This window comes from Myripristis murdjan, chromosome 3 (genome assembly GCF_902150065.1).
Source record: "Myripristis murdjan chromosome 3, fMyrMur1.1, whole genome shotgun sequence".
Classification (NCBI taxonomy): Eukaryota; Metazoa; Chordata; class Actinopteri; order Holocentriformes; family Holocentridae; genus Myripristis; species Myripristis murdjan.
The window spans coordinates 23777950-23794366 of NC_043982.1; the positions used below are offsets into that span (position 1 = coordinate 23777950).

Sequence of the window (16417 nt, forward strand, 5' to 3'; positions counted from 1 at the left end):
GGTCTGGTGTAATTTTAATAGGCTGTAATTTAGCATTTCTGCCAAAGCTGTTGGTGGAAGTCGTATTTTAACCCCTGGACCAAAACATGGCTATCTTATGGTAATCTGTTTAACATCTCTCTTTTTGTATTCTATGTTCTCATTGTGCTTTGTGGGTTTAGTACCTACCCACCATACCTGTCCTGTTGTATGTACAGTACAGGCCAAAAGTTTGGACACACCTTCTCATTCAATGCATTTTCTTTATTTTCATGACTATTTACATTGTAGATTCTAACTGAAGGAATCAAAACTATGAATGAACACATGTGGAGTTATGTACTTAACAAAAAAAAGGTGAAATAACTGAAAACATGTTTTATATTCTAGTTTCTTCAAAATAGCCACCCTTTGCTCTGATTACTGCTTTGCACACTCTTGGCATTCTCTCGATGAGCTTCAAGAGGTAGTCACCTGAAATGGTTTTCCAACAGTCTTGAAGGAGTTCCCAGAGGTGAATAGTCATGAAAATAAAGAAAACGCATTGAATGAGAAGGTGTGTCTGAACTTTTGGCCTGTACTGTATGCATGCAGTGTTTGACAGACAGTGTTTGGAGCAGTCATGGTGTTCAACTGCTGTTAGTTGGAAATGGTGTTGTATAATTGGCATCTGTACTAGAGAAAGTACTGTTGTGCTGTAGCAAAAATTCTCCCTGTGCCTTTCATTTTCAAAATCATCTATTAAAATGCACTTTTTGAAACTTGCTTTTGGCCACTTTTAATGCTCTGTGTTCTTATGTTTTTCTTTTTGCAAAAACATTTCTTTTTTGATATATTCTTAATTTTCCCTTCAGCTAAATATTATAGTTGTCTGTTTTTATGCTATTTTGTAAAGCAATTTAGAAACTCTTTGCTTTACAAATGAAGATTGATATTGCTCTCGGCATTATTTCATTGTCCTCAGAAACAGTCCAGTATGTAGAAATGTATTTTGCCACATTAGTAGAAGACATATATATCAGAAAAGACCCTGCTCTTATTTTTCCTACCTCTCTTTCCGTCTCCCCCTGACCCCCACCAGGTTTCAGAGCTCTAAGTCTGGGAAGATCTACCTCCACAGGGACATCCGTCTGCTGTTTTCCAGGAAGTCCATGGAGGTGGACAGTGGTGCTGCCTATGAGCTCCAGTCCTTCACCGAGTCTCCCGCTGACCCCCCTTTCTCCCCCCGCTGCTGAGGCCTGGCTTCCACCCTCACCTGGCAGGCCACTACTGAAGAATAAACAACACCCTCCTAACCAGGGATGGAACTTTTCTCAGCCCATTAGCCTGTTGCAAGAATTTGTATAGTGTTTAAATAAGAGAAGGGATACAAGGATGGCAGTCACCAAGACTCTTTGGGCCAGTGCCCTCAGTGTTATAAACTTCCATCTCTTCCTGTCACCCAGAACAGATACAGGGGGCTAAGAGCATAGGAGACATATCAGAAACGAAACCTTATTCTCCATTTAGCGCACGACCTTGGACTAAAGATTTTGCATCCAAGGTTGGGGTTGCTGAGGTCACAGTGAATGGGGTTCTGTTTTAGATCCTGTTCTCCTCACCAGCCTTACCACTTGTTCCTTCTCGGGCCTTACTACTGTTGTGTGTATCTTCTCTAGCGTCTGGCAGGAGAGGACAGGACAGGGATTGTCGTCAGAGGCAGTTAGACTCTTCAGTCCACTTAGCAAGAGCTGGGGTCAAGCCACTCAATTCCAAAATGTTAATTGGAACTGTGTTCCATCATAATGAGTGAAAGGCCTGAATCTCAATAATTTCTTTGGAGATGAAACACAAGAACCTTTTTGGGCAAACGATTTTCTGATTTTTAATCTTTGAGGAAAATTCACTCCCTAGATTGATTGGACGGAAAGTTAATTCAGCTTTGACCCCGTCACTCAGATTGCCAAGCTTGGAACAGGGAGAGTCCATATGAAAGCGGGCATGGGTGGCAGACTGTGGTGCAACTCCGTCCCTGAGATGTGCTACAAAGAAAAATAAATAAATAAATAACGTAAACCCACAGACATCCATGGACCACTGGAGAAGCCGAACAAGCAATCAAGCCACATTAAATCGAGAGCATCACAGCAGGACAATAGAAGCGCACTGTGTTTTTTTTCCATGATAAAAAAAAAACAAAAACTGGAAATGAAACAAAAGATAGTAATATTCTAATACTTTTTTGTACTGTTACAGAACCACTTTATTGGAAGTGTTGCAATAGAAAGAATAACCTTTAGTTTAGTGTTTACACATTTACTTTCAGTTTACCTTCCATCAGTTTATTTAATATTTAAATTAATATTTCAGTTACTACTCAAGTGACGTCTGTCATGCTAAGATGATGTAGTGCAAACTGTATATCATAGTATGTATTTTTGACATTAATATTCAAATCTGAAAAAAAATATATCTTCTAAAGCAATCTTAAACTGTGTCTTTGTGTTCTGAGTGTCCTCCATGTTTTGTTTTTTTTCTACCACTCTTTCATACCATCTTCAGTCACACACCAAAGGAAGAAAGTAGGGCAAATTATGAAATGTCAACAACTTGGGAAAACACACACCATCTCAGACATATTTTAAATGTCTAGCAAAGAATATTAACTACCCCTGTGTACTTGTATGGACTTAAAAGGATCTTCCCAGTGTTGAAGTTCGGTGTCCTGTGGGAGGGAAGCACAAATGTGGAAACAAAGGAAAGAAAATTCATATCACACTCTTCATATATTAATAGACAAGCAGGATGATGTGTGGAATATGACAACTGATAATTTCCTGTTCCAGTCTAAATGCAGATCTACTGTCAGTGACACTCTTATTTCACCAAAACGGAGAGATGGCCATTCTTAAATTATGAAAAGTCTGTGTAGTTAAAATTAACAACTTGAATCTGACTGATTGAGGATTGATACAAAACTGCTTCCTTGACTTTCTGAATATAGATTTATATTTTGACATTGGGCTTTATTCATTTAGTTAAATCTTTTCAGCTATTCCTTCTCGGGTATCTTTCTTGCCTTAGTGAGAGAGCCCACTACGCAAAAGACAGCAACAACCACTGATCTATAATAATACATTATCACATCAGACGGAGCAGATCTGATCCCGTTGGACCAGGCAGCTGCTGTCCTCCCACATGGCCACTGGAGGGTCCTCGCATGCCTCAAAGTGCCAACACCTCTCATGTCTGCATCATCTTTTCTTGTGGTGTCAAAGTGACAGCATCATGCTCTGGTTAGCCCCCATATATTTTGCACAGTAAGAGCAGAGCAACTAGGTGATTGTCGCCCGTAATGCCAGCCAAATCACCAGACAAGCATCACAGAAAATTACGTCTAAGGAAGAAAAATAACAAAACCAGATGTAAACAAACGACTCATCACTTATATTAAATGCGCAACATTCGTCCAGCACAAAATCCTAATGGTAGTCCTTAAACTGAAACGTGAATCGGTGTTGCACGCACATGGATCTAACAGCTGATCGGTGCATTATGCAACTGATCAAGGGAACACGAGAGCAGCGGCGGAGGACTCCACAGCGCGAGAAGCGGGCACGCACAGTGTCTCCGCCTGTGACGTAGCCAGCCTCGGCTACCATATTTTGTGCGGGAGTCACAGCGGTCGGTGGGATTCGTATGGAGACGGAAAGTCGGAGCTAGGGATTTGTGCATCTCTCACTCTGCCAGTGACACAAATCTTGATTTTTGCTGACACCGAGATAAGATAGAAATGTCTGACGAAATCGAGGATACAAAGGCGGCCGAAGAGACAACCGTGGACGAGAAAGTAAGTTTGCATACAGCTAGCTTGGGTGGTAACGTTACGATCGATTTGGCTAGCTATGCTAAGTTAACGTTAGCCTGTAAGAGCCTCTCTCGTCATTGTTGACATATCAGCCAAAGCTAACGAATTCAGCCAGGGTTAACCAGTTCATGTCATTCGCCCAACTTTGTAATGAAAACGGGGTGGGCGCCTTTGCAGTGCGTTCGTAGGCAGGCCTTGTCCGCAGGTGATTTATTAAATGATTAGGATGGTTTGATGCACCGTTAGCTAGCAGGTCGCTAACGTTAGCCGCTTGCTGTGACATTCGCAGCCTGGCAGATCAGCGGGAGCCCAGGCGCTAGCTAACGCCTACAGATCGGCTTGCTCTTCGGCTTTACTTACCGCAGTCTTGACCGCCGTGCTGCTAGCTAATGTTAGCCAGTCGAGCTGTCAAGTACGGCGAGTTAGTGCCCGGTGAAGTGACGTTTTCCGTAATTTAATTGCAGTATTGGTAACGTCAACGTTAACACATCTAACGGGTGACTCAGTGCTCAGTTTATTTCTACAACCTGTCATGCATGTGTCGAAATGTTTTACAGAGAATAATGAGCTCATCTAGATCTAACTAGCAGCTGCTATTCGACTAACAGTCCTAAAACAAAATTGTGCTATACAGTAATTAAAACACACGGAAACAAAGAGGAACACGGCACACAAAATAGCATGCAAGCATATAACAGGCCTATGTAGCCTTTCCTAGGCTAAAGTGAAAACTGTCAAATAACATTAGCCTCGATGTGGACGGCTGGCTAATGTTCCCCAGAGCTTGCTGATCGCTGTACATAGTTTATGGCGTTGCACCTCCAGACAGGTGCTAGTTTGCACAACTTGAGGTTATTGTCATCGGTATCTTTTCGGTATGTTTTCTGGCGTTACTGCGTTGAATAGAAATGACAGTTGAGCAACTAAATGTTCTGTAGAATAGCTTTATGTAATCTAATGATAGGTCTTACGCAACAAAAGTTTTATTTGATTCAGTAGTACACGTCTGATCGTAGCAGATCATCTGTACAGCAGTGTCACTGCCTGCCTCTCTCTCTCTCCCCTCTCTCTGCTCTCTCTCTCTCCTTCTCTCTGCTCTCTCTCTCTCTGTCCCTCCCTCTCCTTTTTGGCTGTACTTGTTCCCAGGAGGTTGAGGACAAGGTGATAAGTCCTGAAAAGGCAGAGGAGGCCAAACTGAAGGCCAGGTATCCAAATCTAGGACATAAACCTGGAGGCTCTGATCTGCTCCGCAAACGCCTACAGAAGGGGGTGAGTTGGCCGTAATACCCTTATATCACTGCAGATGCCAATTTCCTGTTACAGCATTCACTGAGAGAAAATAAATAGTCCAAGTCTTCAACTGAGATTCAAATTTACTGTTAGATATTTTGCACAAATACTAATGACTCTTTGTCAGATTATTCTCAAACAAGATTAATACTTGCTTGTCTGTATTAGTATGTACTGAGAGACAAAATTTATCAGTATCTACTTTATCTACCATTCACCTGAATCCTAGCTTGCACTCTAGCATCAGTTCTACAAGTGTTTGCAGAGTTTGAGAATTCAGCAATATTTTATTATTTTTTTTAAGCATATCCCAGAGAGTGGCATGTGATGTTACACCATGTTTCACCTTTTCACTTTTGAAATAGTTTTACCCAAAGGTAAAACTATGTAATTCAGCGCTTTCTTGGACTTCATATAGTCCTGGTGTAGCCTCCCTACCACCACATTTGACTGTAGGTTTTATACCTGTTAAGGCTTCGGTTTGTCAGATGTCTTTTGAGTTTACTTTTAACAATTACAGCAGGGAGTTTTTTGTTCAGTTGGCTTTGTATATATTCAAAAATATTTCAGTTTCACACAGGCATTTCTCAAAGATCTCTTTTTGTCAGTTCTAAATAATATATTATTGAACAAAAAGTGTCCACATGGTATTAGTTTTTTTTTAACAATGAAAACTAAATGGACTCATATTTTTGGACCCCAAAAATAAGCAAATAATTATTTTGTGCATTCACTCAGCCAAAACAAATAAACAGGATTACTGACATCAGACAGGAAAAAGTTGCTACTTTTGCTCTCTGTACCATGTTACTGAAACACGTAAGCAGGCTGAATGTGCCAAAATATGAAGGCTCTCTTGGCAAGTGTTCTTATTATTCCATAAGAAACAAACACATAAAAAATATACTATAAGTAGCCTAACTGTCCCTAGAAGAAGGCCTAAGTTGACCAGCTGAAGTTGAATATATTCACTGCTTTACATAAGCAGTGTCTGTTGCACAATTTTTTAAAATTATTATTATTTTTTTTATATCTCTTGACATCAGGGGAAAGTGCTCTTTATTTGATCCTTGCATTTTCATCCTTTGATCCAGATCAGCTAGCTTTCTGATATTATCTTACTTGAACTTGAAGAACTGACAAACAGCTGCGGGAGCCATCTTTTCATTTTTTTAGCCCTTCACCTCAGCGTGGCTGTTTCTTCTCTGCTACATTTCACACTGAGCAGATCACAGCAGAATGACTGCTCTAGCCTAAACTATTACTGGCACTGTTACACACAAAAGTTACTAAATAGCAGCATTTCATAACATCCTGTGTTGTATTGGGGAAAGTGCTGTTTCTTGCTACCTGCATCCAGTATAAAGTACTAAAACTGGTGCTGAAAATTTTTAAATGACACCCAGCCCCACTCAAAACATTGGTGGACATGTGTAAAATAATTACACTTTTTCCTCCTTTTTTAGTTTTACACTTATTGATTAGAGTATATATCAAAACAAAGTTATAAAGTGCTACACAGGGACAAAATACCAAAGATAAAATAGATAAAGGGTAAAATGAAAAAAAAAAACAAAAAACATGGAATTAAAAACAAAGAAAATCTGTAAAATATACGGGTAGCTCCGGTACAATCAGGATATGCATTCCAATTAAGGAAGTTTTGAGAAGAGACTTAGAAGAAGACACTGACTCAGCCAGCCATATTTCCTCGGGCAGATCGTTCCAGAGCCTCAGGGCCCTGATGGCAAAGGGTCTGCCTCCTATAGTTTTCAGCCTGCACTCTGGAAGAGACACAAAAATATAGTCAGGAACCAGGTCATGAAGAGCTTTAATTGATAAAATCTTAAAATCATCCTAAAGCATGGCAGCTGTTAATAATAAACGCATGAGGAGATAAAACTATGTTGTAAAAGCATAACTGTGTTTACATCTATCAAGGCAGGTGCTTTGTGGTGTTTCAGCTGTTAGAGCACACACCACCTATTAAGGTTAAGTCCTTACTGCTGTGGCCAGGGTACAATTCTAGCCCGAGGCCTTTGCAGCATGTCACCCCCCCCCCCCCCCCCCCCCCCCCCTCTCGCTCCTCTGCCTTTCCTGTCTCTCTCTGTCATTTTCAAATAAAGCAGCAATGCCAAAAAATAGGGAAAGGACTTGAAGTAATTTATTTTGTACTTAATCATGTAATAAAATCTGTTAGCAGCGTCATGTGCAGGTTGGCTGTTAGTTAACACAATTTGTATTGATAATACTCAATATGTACTGATGATACTTTTTCCCTCAAATGGATTTTTGTAGCAAGTGATAATAACTCTACAATGATTGCATGCAGTAACCTCCCCTCCGCATCTGTTGTCTCTGCAGCAAAAATACTTTGATTCAGGTGACTACAACATGGCTAAAGCAAAGATCAAGAACAAGCAGCTTCCAACGGCTGCGCCGGAAAAGACGGAGATTACGGGGGACCACATCCCCACGCCCCAGGACCTGCCGCAGAGGAAACCTTCTCTGGTGGCCAGCAAACTGGCCGGCTGATGCACACACAGCCTTGTCCTAGCATTACTTCCCAGCCCTAACCCTCTCCACTCCAGTCTTAGACCTATAACATTACCCGCACCCCTCTACCACCTGTCCTTGCCTCTATCCTCTCACTTGCCTGGACCCCACCCAAGAGGAAACCATCACTGGCACCCAGCGAACTGGCTGGGTGATACACTCCCAATCTATTTTTGTTTTGTTATTTTTTGTTCCCACCCCCTGGTACTCTCTTTTCTGCCTCCTGTTCTTGTTTTTGTCTCTTGCTCTCCTCCACACTGACCACTGTCATTACCCTCTTTCCTCTCCATGCTGTCCCATATTTTTTTCTCCCTTTCCTCCTATGTATGATACACTGAAAGACAGGACATCCATGTGTGAGTGTGATGAAGCGGACTGTGACGCCTCTGTGTAATTGTTTGACAATGGCTAATGAGTGTGCATTGGCTGAAGAGAGGGGGCAAGCAGCAGATGCTGCGCCTCATCTGATTGGAAGGCTTCAGCATAGTGATCAGGATCCCTTAGTTTGGATGTGTACATAATTCTTCTTTGGCGCGGAGGCAGACGTCAGCCTTTTAGAAAGTTTTACATTAGAATTGTATAATTCACTGTATGTCCTTATTCTAAATTATGCTGTTAATGTGCTTGAGTGACTGACTGAATATAAAAACCCAGACGCTGAGCTCAGTTTTGTTAACACATTGGTTTTGAAGCATGGAGAGAGGGAGGCCTTACTGATGGACCAAGCAGAAAAGGCCAGAGTGTCATATGGAACTGCATGAGTGTTACAGGGTTCCCCAAGGCAAATTTGACTGAGCTCCAAATTTGACTCATTTTAGGTGCACTGAACATACACAGATGTGGGCTGACTTTACATGGTGGGATTTTAATGCTACTGCAAATGCCTGTAATGTGTTCTGTATGAGAACCATCCAATGAAAATCTTGAATCGGGTTTGTGTCATCACTTTGAAGTGCACAAAAGTTGCACTGTGTGAAGCCAGCCTTACTCATAATGCTGAAAAGCTCAAGTGCAACATGTAATCACTGGGTTGCAGGGAGATAGCGTGTTTGAGACACCTTGAAACTAAGAAATTTTCTGTGGTCAAGGTAGATGGACTGAAGAGGAGAGTGTAGTTTTGTTGCCACAGTCTGAACTAGGGTGTCGAAAATGATGCAGCCCTCTCCTTAGGACAAATGTTTCTTGTTCCCAGTTGTCATGAATGAATTGCGATCAGCCCAGAGGAGGGGCAGTGGATTATATGGGACCTGAAAACTAAATTCCTGTCAGTGAGGACCAGCCTTTATACCCCTCAGCCTGCATAGGTATAGATTTATGGAAAACATGGCCAGGGTGCAGCTCCTGGCTTTGGGAACAAATGGAATGCCATTGTTATGAATCATGTAGGACTTAAAATAAAAACATTCTGTATACCTGAACATTCATATAGTTTTATGATACATTGTCTTTAGCCCTGTGTATTGCTCTTCCCAGGTCCTAACTGACTGAATGGAATTTACCTGTAAAAGGGTCCAGGTTGAAAAATCTAAACTAGCACTACATCTGTATGAGCTGTGCATGTACATGGCTGCCCTGCTGTCACTTTGTGCCATTTTGTTTTGTAAATAAAATAGTTTTGCACAAATGTTTGCTTGCTATTGTCTGTTTTGGTGACTGTGACTACTGATTAGAGGTTTAATTAACTGCTTTGTTTTGATTAACGAAATCTAAAGTTTATAACATGCAACATGGGAGTAAAACGGTTTGAATGTGTGGCCTGCAACATAGTTTCAGAGTCATCCGAGTTTAAACTTTGCTGATGTTCATTAAGCATATTTTCTCTCAGTACAATAAAAGCATGATATCAGTACTTCAGGTTCAAGTTTAGGTTTATTTAGAGCCCTAAAACAAGACAACACCTTCTGACTTAATCCTCATAGCGGGCAAGGAAAAAATCCCCCCAAACCCACCGATTCAACTGGGAAAAATGGAAGAAATCCTGTGATGGAGGCCAGACAGGTATGCATATGTGCTGGCCCAGAGAGCAAATGATAGTGTAGTTGTATTAGAAAAGAAAAGCACAATAGCAGACAAAGAGAGCAAAAGCAGAGGAGGCCTTGATCAGGGCAGGCAACACAGCCACTGCAGCACAGGATGATGACCAGCTACAAAGCTGCCACAAGACATGGGGATGAAGAGGGCAGGAGGGATGAGGAAGATGAAAGTGGGGTCCCACCTGAGCGGAAGACAATCTCACTGTATACTCAACTATATTGGACACATGTAAAAGATAAGGAGGGGAAGTAAAATATTAGGGAGGCGCCAAGACTCAATAAAACATCAGGAAAATTTGGTGCATGGATAAATGAGGCAAAGCCAATGTCTGTGGAAGGTGCAGGAGGGGCAAGGCCAGCAGGGGGAGCAAGACCAGGGCCAGGACACAGAGTCAGGCCGCCAACCTAAAGGATGGGAGCCACTTCCATGCAGCAAGACAGGCACAAGCCACGCACATAGAGAAGAACAGGTCAGTAACACAGAAAAGGTGGGGCAAAGCATCCTCAGGCTGCATCATAATTTTAATTAGTGTCACTGAGTATGTGATAGAGTCTAAAATATTTATCTCTCTCTCTCAGGACTGCTTCCTGTCCCATTGCACCTGTCCTATGCAACACCCTGACCTGTGTGCCTGTGCAATTTGTCTTGTTTTACCTTTTTAAGCTGACAATTGCTGTGAATTGGTGGTCAGCATAATTTGACTGTCACCAATAGTGCAGTAGTTCTGTATTTACAATTAGGACCTAATCACTTCAACACTGAAAACAGAATGGCCATTACTATTTCTATCCAGAGTCTTAAATGGACATTTAGCATGGTACACTTGCTATGGCTTGCACATTAGAGTTGGCTCCCATGGCTTTTCTTTAGACATGTCTGAAGGTCAGAAGGTCACAGGTGGTGGCAACAGTAAAATCTAAGGGAGACGACTCCAGTGTGCAAATTCATTTCACATTTCATGGACTATTAGCGGTCTAGCAGCAAGATTTAAGGTTTTCGGATGTGCGTGCTTTGCTTTTGCTGCACTTTGCTCCTCTTGTCACGGCTGCCCTGGAATGTTTATGATCTCACAGTGATGTCATCATGGATATCAGTGTTGATTTGGTGCATGTGACTCAGAGCTCATGTGCTACCATGGCAACAGAATCATTTTGGGTGAGCATTCCAGCAGCAACTGCAATGAACATCACACATGTTTTTGTTCCGTTCCCACATGAAACAATGACATGACATTTACATCATTATCGAAGCTCTTATGGAGCCCAATGTTAAGTGTGCCAAAGGAAGTGATAATGATGCACAGGGACGTGTCCTTAGTATACATTAAAGTCCTACAGTGTTTTACCTGGATGTGTTGCTTATAACCACATTGTTCAGTTGGGTTTCAAGTTGCTGAAGAATTTCATTCCAAAATAAATAAAATAAAATAAAATAAAATAAAATAAAATAAAATAAAATAAAATAAAATAAAATAAAATAAAATGTAAGTCTTGGACCTGGAATAAAAAACAAATTTGAGTTATTTGAAGAGCACTCAGTTATTAAAAATAAATAACCTACAACCAAGGTTGTTATATTTAATTAAAATTAAATTAAAAACTAAAACTAGGTGTGAAAAAACAGTTTAGTCAACTGAAATAAAATAAAATAAAAAAACCTCGACTTTAATGGAAACAAAATGAAACGATACTGTATGCTTACAAAACCAACTAAAATAAAAATATACAGTTTTAAGTCAGCCACTTTTTATCAACAAAACAAGAGACATTAGTGCATATATTCATTGAGACTGGGAGGTCTAAATAACTGAATCAATTGCCTCCACGAAGTGTTGTATTGTTATACCTATGAACTTATGAACTTCTTAAATCTCCTTATACTACTATTAGTACTACTACAAATAATAATTAAAGGTCAAGTCAAAACTCACACCTATCTCTGTGCTGTTGTCCGCCTTGTGTTCTTACCTCAACTAGAGGAGGATACTGAGACCTCCAGCTGACTCAAACCCACAGCAATTTTGGGGGCTGCGGTGTTTTCAGTGGAGGTCGCAGGTGCGCCATATTGGGGAGCACAGGCGCTCACACCTGAAGTCTGCACAGGTGTGTTCACTAAGCAGCTGTCACAGGTGTATTAAGTCTCCTGAGTCCGTCCATCCTGTAAAAATAAAAAAATAAAACCAATGAAATATGCACAACTACAGTAGCTGTGCCTATAACACAACACAACACAACACAGCACAACACAACACAACACGTTTTCTTTAATTGACCACCGCGGGGCGCTGTTTGACATGGCAACGCTCGCCCTTAAGGGTGAATCATTTCATCCATCATACCCAGAATGCAAAGTGAGACACCAAAACTAGCAGCCTTTCAGGTTACCGTGGCGGTGGGAGCTACATCTCCAGCCTGAGTCCCTGCAGCCACAAAGGGGTTAGCTGTGCGCTACATGCGGACACAGGCTGAGTCTGATGCGGCGCGGCCAAGTGCTGATGTTTTAGCCCAGAAAGGACACAGTGAGTGACCATCATGGCAGCGTCCGAGCTGTACACAAAGGTAAGGGCAAGGAAAGAGCGCATATTCATATGTAACGTTACATTGACGTTTGCATTTCAGCCGCGCTCCTCTTGAGTCGCAAATGAACGTCCTTGTGGCCGGATTTAGTGCACTGCAATCTGAGCGCTGCCTCCACATTTTCAGGATCCTGTTCCAGCAAGCGAATCGTCAGCTTGGCTTACGCTGCGTAAAGGAGTCGTTTTTTTTTCTTTCTTTCTAATGGACGGCTTGCGAGTGGCTGTAAATGAATGAAAACGGTTGCGAAACCACACAAAATACTTTGGGCTGACAGGTGGTGTGATCGGTGGCGATGGCTAAATATAGATCTCGGTTCACTCTTGAATTGGGTGCAGCTGACAAAGACAAACCTTGGCAGATGCGGCAGAGATTTTTTTTTTTTTTTTTTGCCTCGTTTTTCATTGCCACGGGGGTCATAATATTCACACGCCGTAATGCGAATATTGTTTGTTTTTATGCATTATCTGGTTATTTGTTTACCCGATTCAAGAAATACAGCCCTCCATCGGGCCTTGTTGTTCTGCATCATCCGCCACTGGAGGCCAAGGGCTGGGATGATGCAAAGGCGGTGCCAGCCATCATGGAGCCTCTGGTTTTATGCCTTAAGACCATAACATTGGCCTCTAGGTTAAAGTTGACATTCATCTGGCCTTTTACTAGCCTGGCAGGACGTCTTAGGCATGAGGGCTGGTTATCCCGGCGACTGCTTTCGGATGTGAGCCCAGTCCCGAAAGCAGGCTGGGCACCGCTGAGGCGCAGCGATCAGCGCCGCATCCGGACAGCTTAGCATCCTTCGCATCCAGGGTGCCGAGAGATCTGAGGCCTCTCTGTTTAGTTTACTCTGCACTGTGGCTAATAAGACACTGTTTCGGCAACACTGAAGACACACATTGCTGTCGTTCTGGATCTGTGATTGCAAATGTGAGAAACTGAGATAAGGAAAGTGCTGTGCGTGTGTGTGTGTGTGTGTGTGTGTGTGTGTGTGTGTGTGTGTGTGTGTGTGTGTGTGTGTGTGTGTGCGCGCGCGCGCGCGTGTGTGTGGGTGTGTGTGTGAGAGAGAGAGGGAGAGATAGATGAGTCACCCATCCCCCCTTCTTCGCCAGCTGGTGTATTCAGCTTTTATACAGGTTGGGATGGAGAGAGGGAGACTGTTTTTGTGTTCATGTGTGTGTGGTGATAATGATGGCTACTCCAGTCATTCCTCATTAAAACTGGACCAGGTTACACTCAGTCTGTTCCTGTTGTCTTTCTCTCTGTTGTCTGAGCACATTCCTGTACTGTATGTCAACAAATAGTCACCTTGCTGAAGTGACTGAACCCTCTCAGTTCCAGAGGTATGACTCTGTAGCTGACCTGCACTTGACCCCTGACCTTCCTGTAGGGAGGCAAGCCAGAAGTGACTTTCTCTGCTGGGATCAGTGGGCTGTCTTCACTCCAGTTCAGATTTCTCAAAAAAAGAAATATGCACACACATAGTGGATGTGTCAAGTGTCAAGTGCATGAGCTTAACAGCATCGCGGTGAGGAATTAGCACCTGCCATTCACCCAAAGCTGGCAACTTTTGGCTGTTTTGGTGGTAATTTTGATTCCTCTTCCAGTAGCAGCATTTGGCAGGCGGCCTGCCATCATTTTGACTATTCCATTCTAAAGAAATCTTGCTGGCTAGTGAAATAGCTTTATTAGCAGGTGAATTTTTAGGTTTTGGCTACCTTCCAGTATAGCCAGTAGAGAGGCGAGTCAGTTTCCTCCCCTGAACAGTACAGCTAGTCTTTAAAGTCAACCTCTGATGTCAGACCCCTCTCTGTGATTTACTTTTCCTAGAACACTCTGCTCTTTGTGTGTATGACTCAGCCGTATAGAACCTCATTGAGTGGGTCTGAGGCTGCTTGGTAAACTAACACACATACACTCACACACACACACACACACACACACACACACACACACACACACACACACACACACACACACACACACAAAGCCTCAGATTCTGCTCCAGCCTAAGTCTGGCTCCTCTCTGGCCAGACCATGGGATCAAGCGGGATGGCAGTGGAAAGAGAGGTGAGATAGAGGTGAAGGCAGAAATGTGAGGTGGAGGAGAGAAACAGGAGAGCAGAAATCAGTGTTTTTCATTTCATACTTTATTGTGCCAACCTCCTATACATATATTTTATCCTTTGTGTTTTACCCAATATCCTGGATGAAGTCGACTCAGATCAGGACAGGGGGGGTAAAAATAATGAGAGGTGGTGCAAGTGAATGAGACAGGGATGTGTAGCGAGAAGCTCTGGTGGAAGGACAGAGGGGGAAGGGAGGATGCTCTGATGGAAAGCGAAGTGAGGCTATGTTCCATTAGATGGGTTTATGCAAGCTCTTTCAGTCCAGTTTTGGGCAGCTTCCATTGTCCAACTTGAATTTAAATTCCTCTGTACTGAGTAAATTTGAAGGCCCCGTGGCCCGTGAAGGCTATTCCAAACACAAGCTGGGAGTTCAAAATTCCCATATCATTTGAAGGACACTTAATTCAAACGTGTCTTGCAGTACCGCAATGAGTGCTTATAACTCAAGCATGGTTAGCCCTTGTGGCTATGCATGAGCATCTGCTTGTAGAGAAAACTCTTTAATTCTACAGATTTTTTAAAACTGGTTTGCTGCATGGGAAATGTGACATTTTGCCTCTGACAGTTCAAGCACCCTTGATTTTGTGCACACCAGTGGATTTCGCCAGAATGCAGTCGGCTCTCAGTTGGCCGTGAAACACTTGAAGACCGCTGTCAGTCATCAAGCTCTGGAGTGTCTTACATGTCCTCTGATCAGGTGTTCCACCTTCCCTCTTGACCCCCAAGCCTGACTCCACACCTGAACCTCCATGTGATTTGTTGTTGTTTTACTCTTATATGTACCATTTGCTCATCAATTTAGTTGTGCAAAAGCAGAACATTACCCAAACATTGTGACACCTATTGTATCAGAGGTCCTTGCCAGTTCCCAGCCCTGCAGTTGAACATAGCTGCTGGTAAAAGAAATGCTGTTATCTTTATTGATTAATATTATAGCACCTTTTATATATATATATATTACTCTGAACTATCTGGCTGCTTGACCTTTTGATGCTTGAAGAATGCTCACTCATTTATTATTTGTATGTCTCTCTATATTGAGGATATCTGCTAAATATCTAAATGGTGAATCGCATGGCAAGGAACTGCAGTGATTAGGCACTTTTAGAGAACTGAGCCTCTTGGATCTGATCTTCAGAGGACAATGCACAACGCTGCCTGCCAGTACACTGACTAAAATGCTGCAGAAACCGCTATATGGTCTGGAGCGTTATCGCCAAGGCCCTTAAAGATTTTCATATTCATATTTTTGGGGGTTTTTTTGTAGGATTTTTTTTTTTACTGTAATGATTCAGTAGGACGCCATCTGTCACTATATCTGCATACATCCCATTAGAATTACCGTGGTCCAAATAATCATTCAAAAAAATTTATAGTGTTCACGCTTCTGAATGACTTTTACAGTTTGTGTTTTGCCACCATGGGTTAAACAGAACTTCCACTGTCCTGCAGTTTGTTCCCAGAAGGCACCAAATGTTCTCTTCATGGTGATCTTCCACCCTCCCAACCTACACAGTTAGCGCTCTGCCCATCTATGATACCACCAGCACAGAGCAATCTAATGCTGCATGCAGGATCAGAAACATTGTCTTTTCTTTATTTATGAGGTAATAACTACACATTATAATAATACAGTGCCAAAGGAATGTGCAAAATGCACAGTGTGTGCCACTACATTCACTATCTATATACATTGTATTTAACAAAATATATATAGATAAGAGTTTAGGATATAGATGCAGTCATGCCTCATGTGCTCTAGGTGTCCCCTTAAGTGTATCAGGTGCTCAATCTTAGATTGTGTAATGTGTGTGGTTTTATTTTTTCCTCCCAAGCTCTGATCGGGAGCATGTGCATTAGATTACCACCATAACCCGGTTAAGGTAATTGTGCAGTCATGTCGTGTATGCACTGGCATGTAGTCATGACACTCCTGTCCAACACAGGCAGATGCACAGAGCAACTGGTGCATGTTTATGGCTAAAATGATAATCCTATTTTGCTAGATGTCAAGC

General features: G+C 42.2%; 3 protein-coding genes across 3 annotated transcripts in view; all 3 read left to right on the forward strand.

The window, feature by feature from the left end:
- atosa (atos homolog A) overlaps positions 1-2455 on the forward strand; it is a 39122-nt gene extending 36667 nt beyond the window's left edge. Inside the window, exon 12 of the mRNA XM_030081982.1 lies at positions 1061-2455. Within this exon, the coding sequence (XP_029937842.1) occupies positions 1061-1214 (154 nt within the window). The 3' untranslated portion in view covers positions 1215-2455. The remainder of the gene's footprint in view (positions 1-1060) is intronic.
- A 1117-nt stretch (positions 2456-3572) lies between these two features.
- arpp19a (cAMP-regulated phosphoprotein 19a) lies at positions 3573-9298 on the forward strand. Its single transcript, XM_030046817.1, has 3 exons — positions 3573-3808; positions 4973-5095; positions 7481-9298. Exons 1-3 carry the CDS (start codon positions 3752-3754, stop codon positions 7649-7651), a joined length of 351 nt encoding a protein of 116 aa, XP_029902677.1. The 5' UTR covers positions 3573-3751; the 3' UTR covers positions 7652-9298.
- A 2786-nt stretch (positions 9299-12084) lies between these two features.
- myo5aa (myosin VAa) overlaps positions 12085-16417 on the forward strand; it is a 79175-nt gene continuing 74842 nt past the window's right edge. The window contains exon 1 of the mRNA XM_030079321.1: positions 12085-12264. Coding sequence (XP_029935181.1) covers positions 12238-12264 — 27 coding nt within the window. The 5' untranslated portion in view covers positions 12085-12237. The remainder of the gene's footprint in view (positions 12265-16417) is intronic.

Coding starts and splice junctions, on each gene's coding strand:
- arpp19a (XM_030046817.1), top strand. CDS start 3,752: ATGTCTGACGAAATCGAGGATACAAAGGCGGCCGAAGAGACAACCGTG. Junction 3,809..4,972: donor AGACAACCGTGGACGAGAAA/GTAAGTTTGCAT, acceptor ACTTGTTCCCAG/GAGGTTGAGGACAAGGTGAT. Junction 5,096..7,480: donor GCAAACGCCTACAGAAGGGG/GTGAGTTGGCCG, acceptor TTGTCTCTGCAG/CAAAAATACTTTGATTCAGG.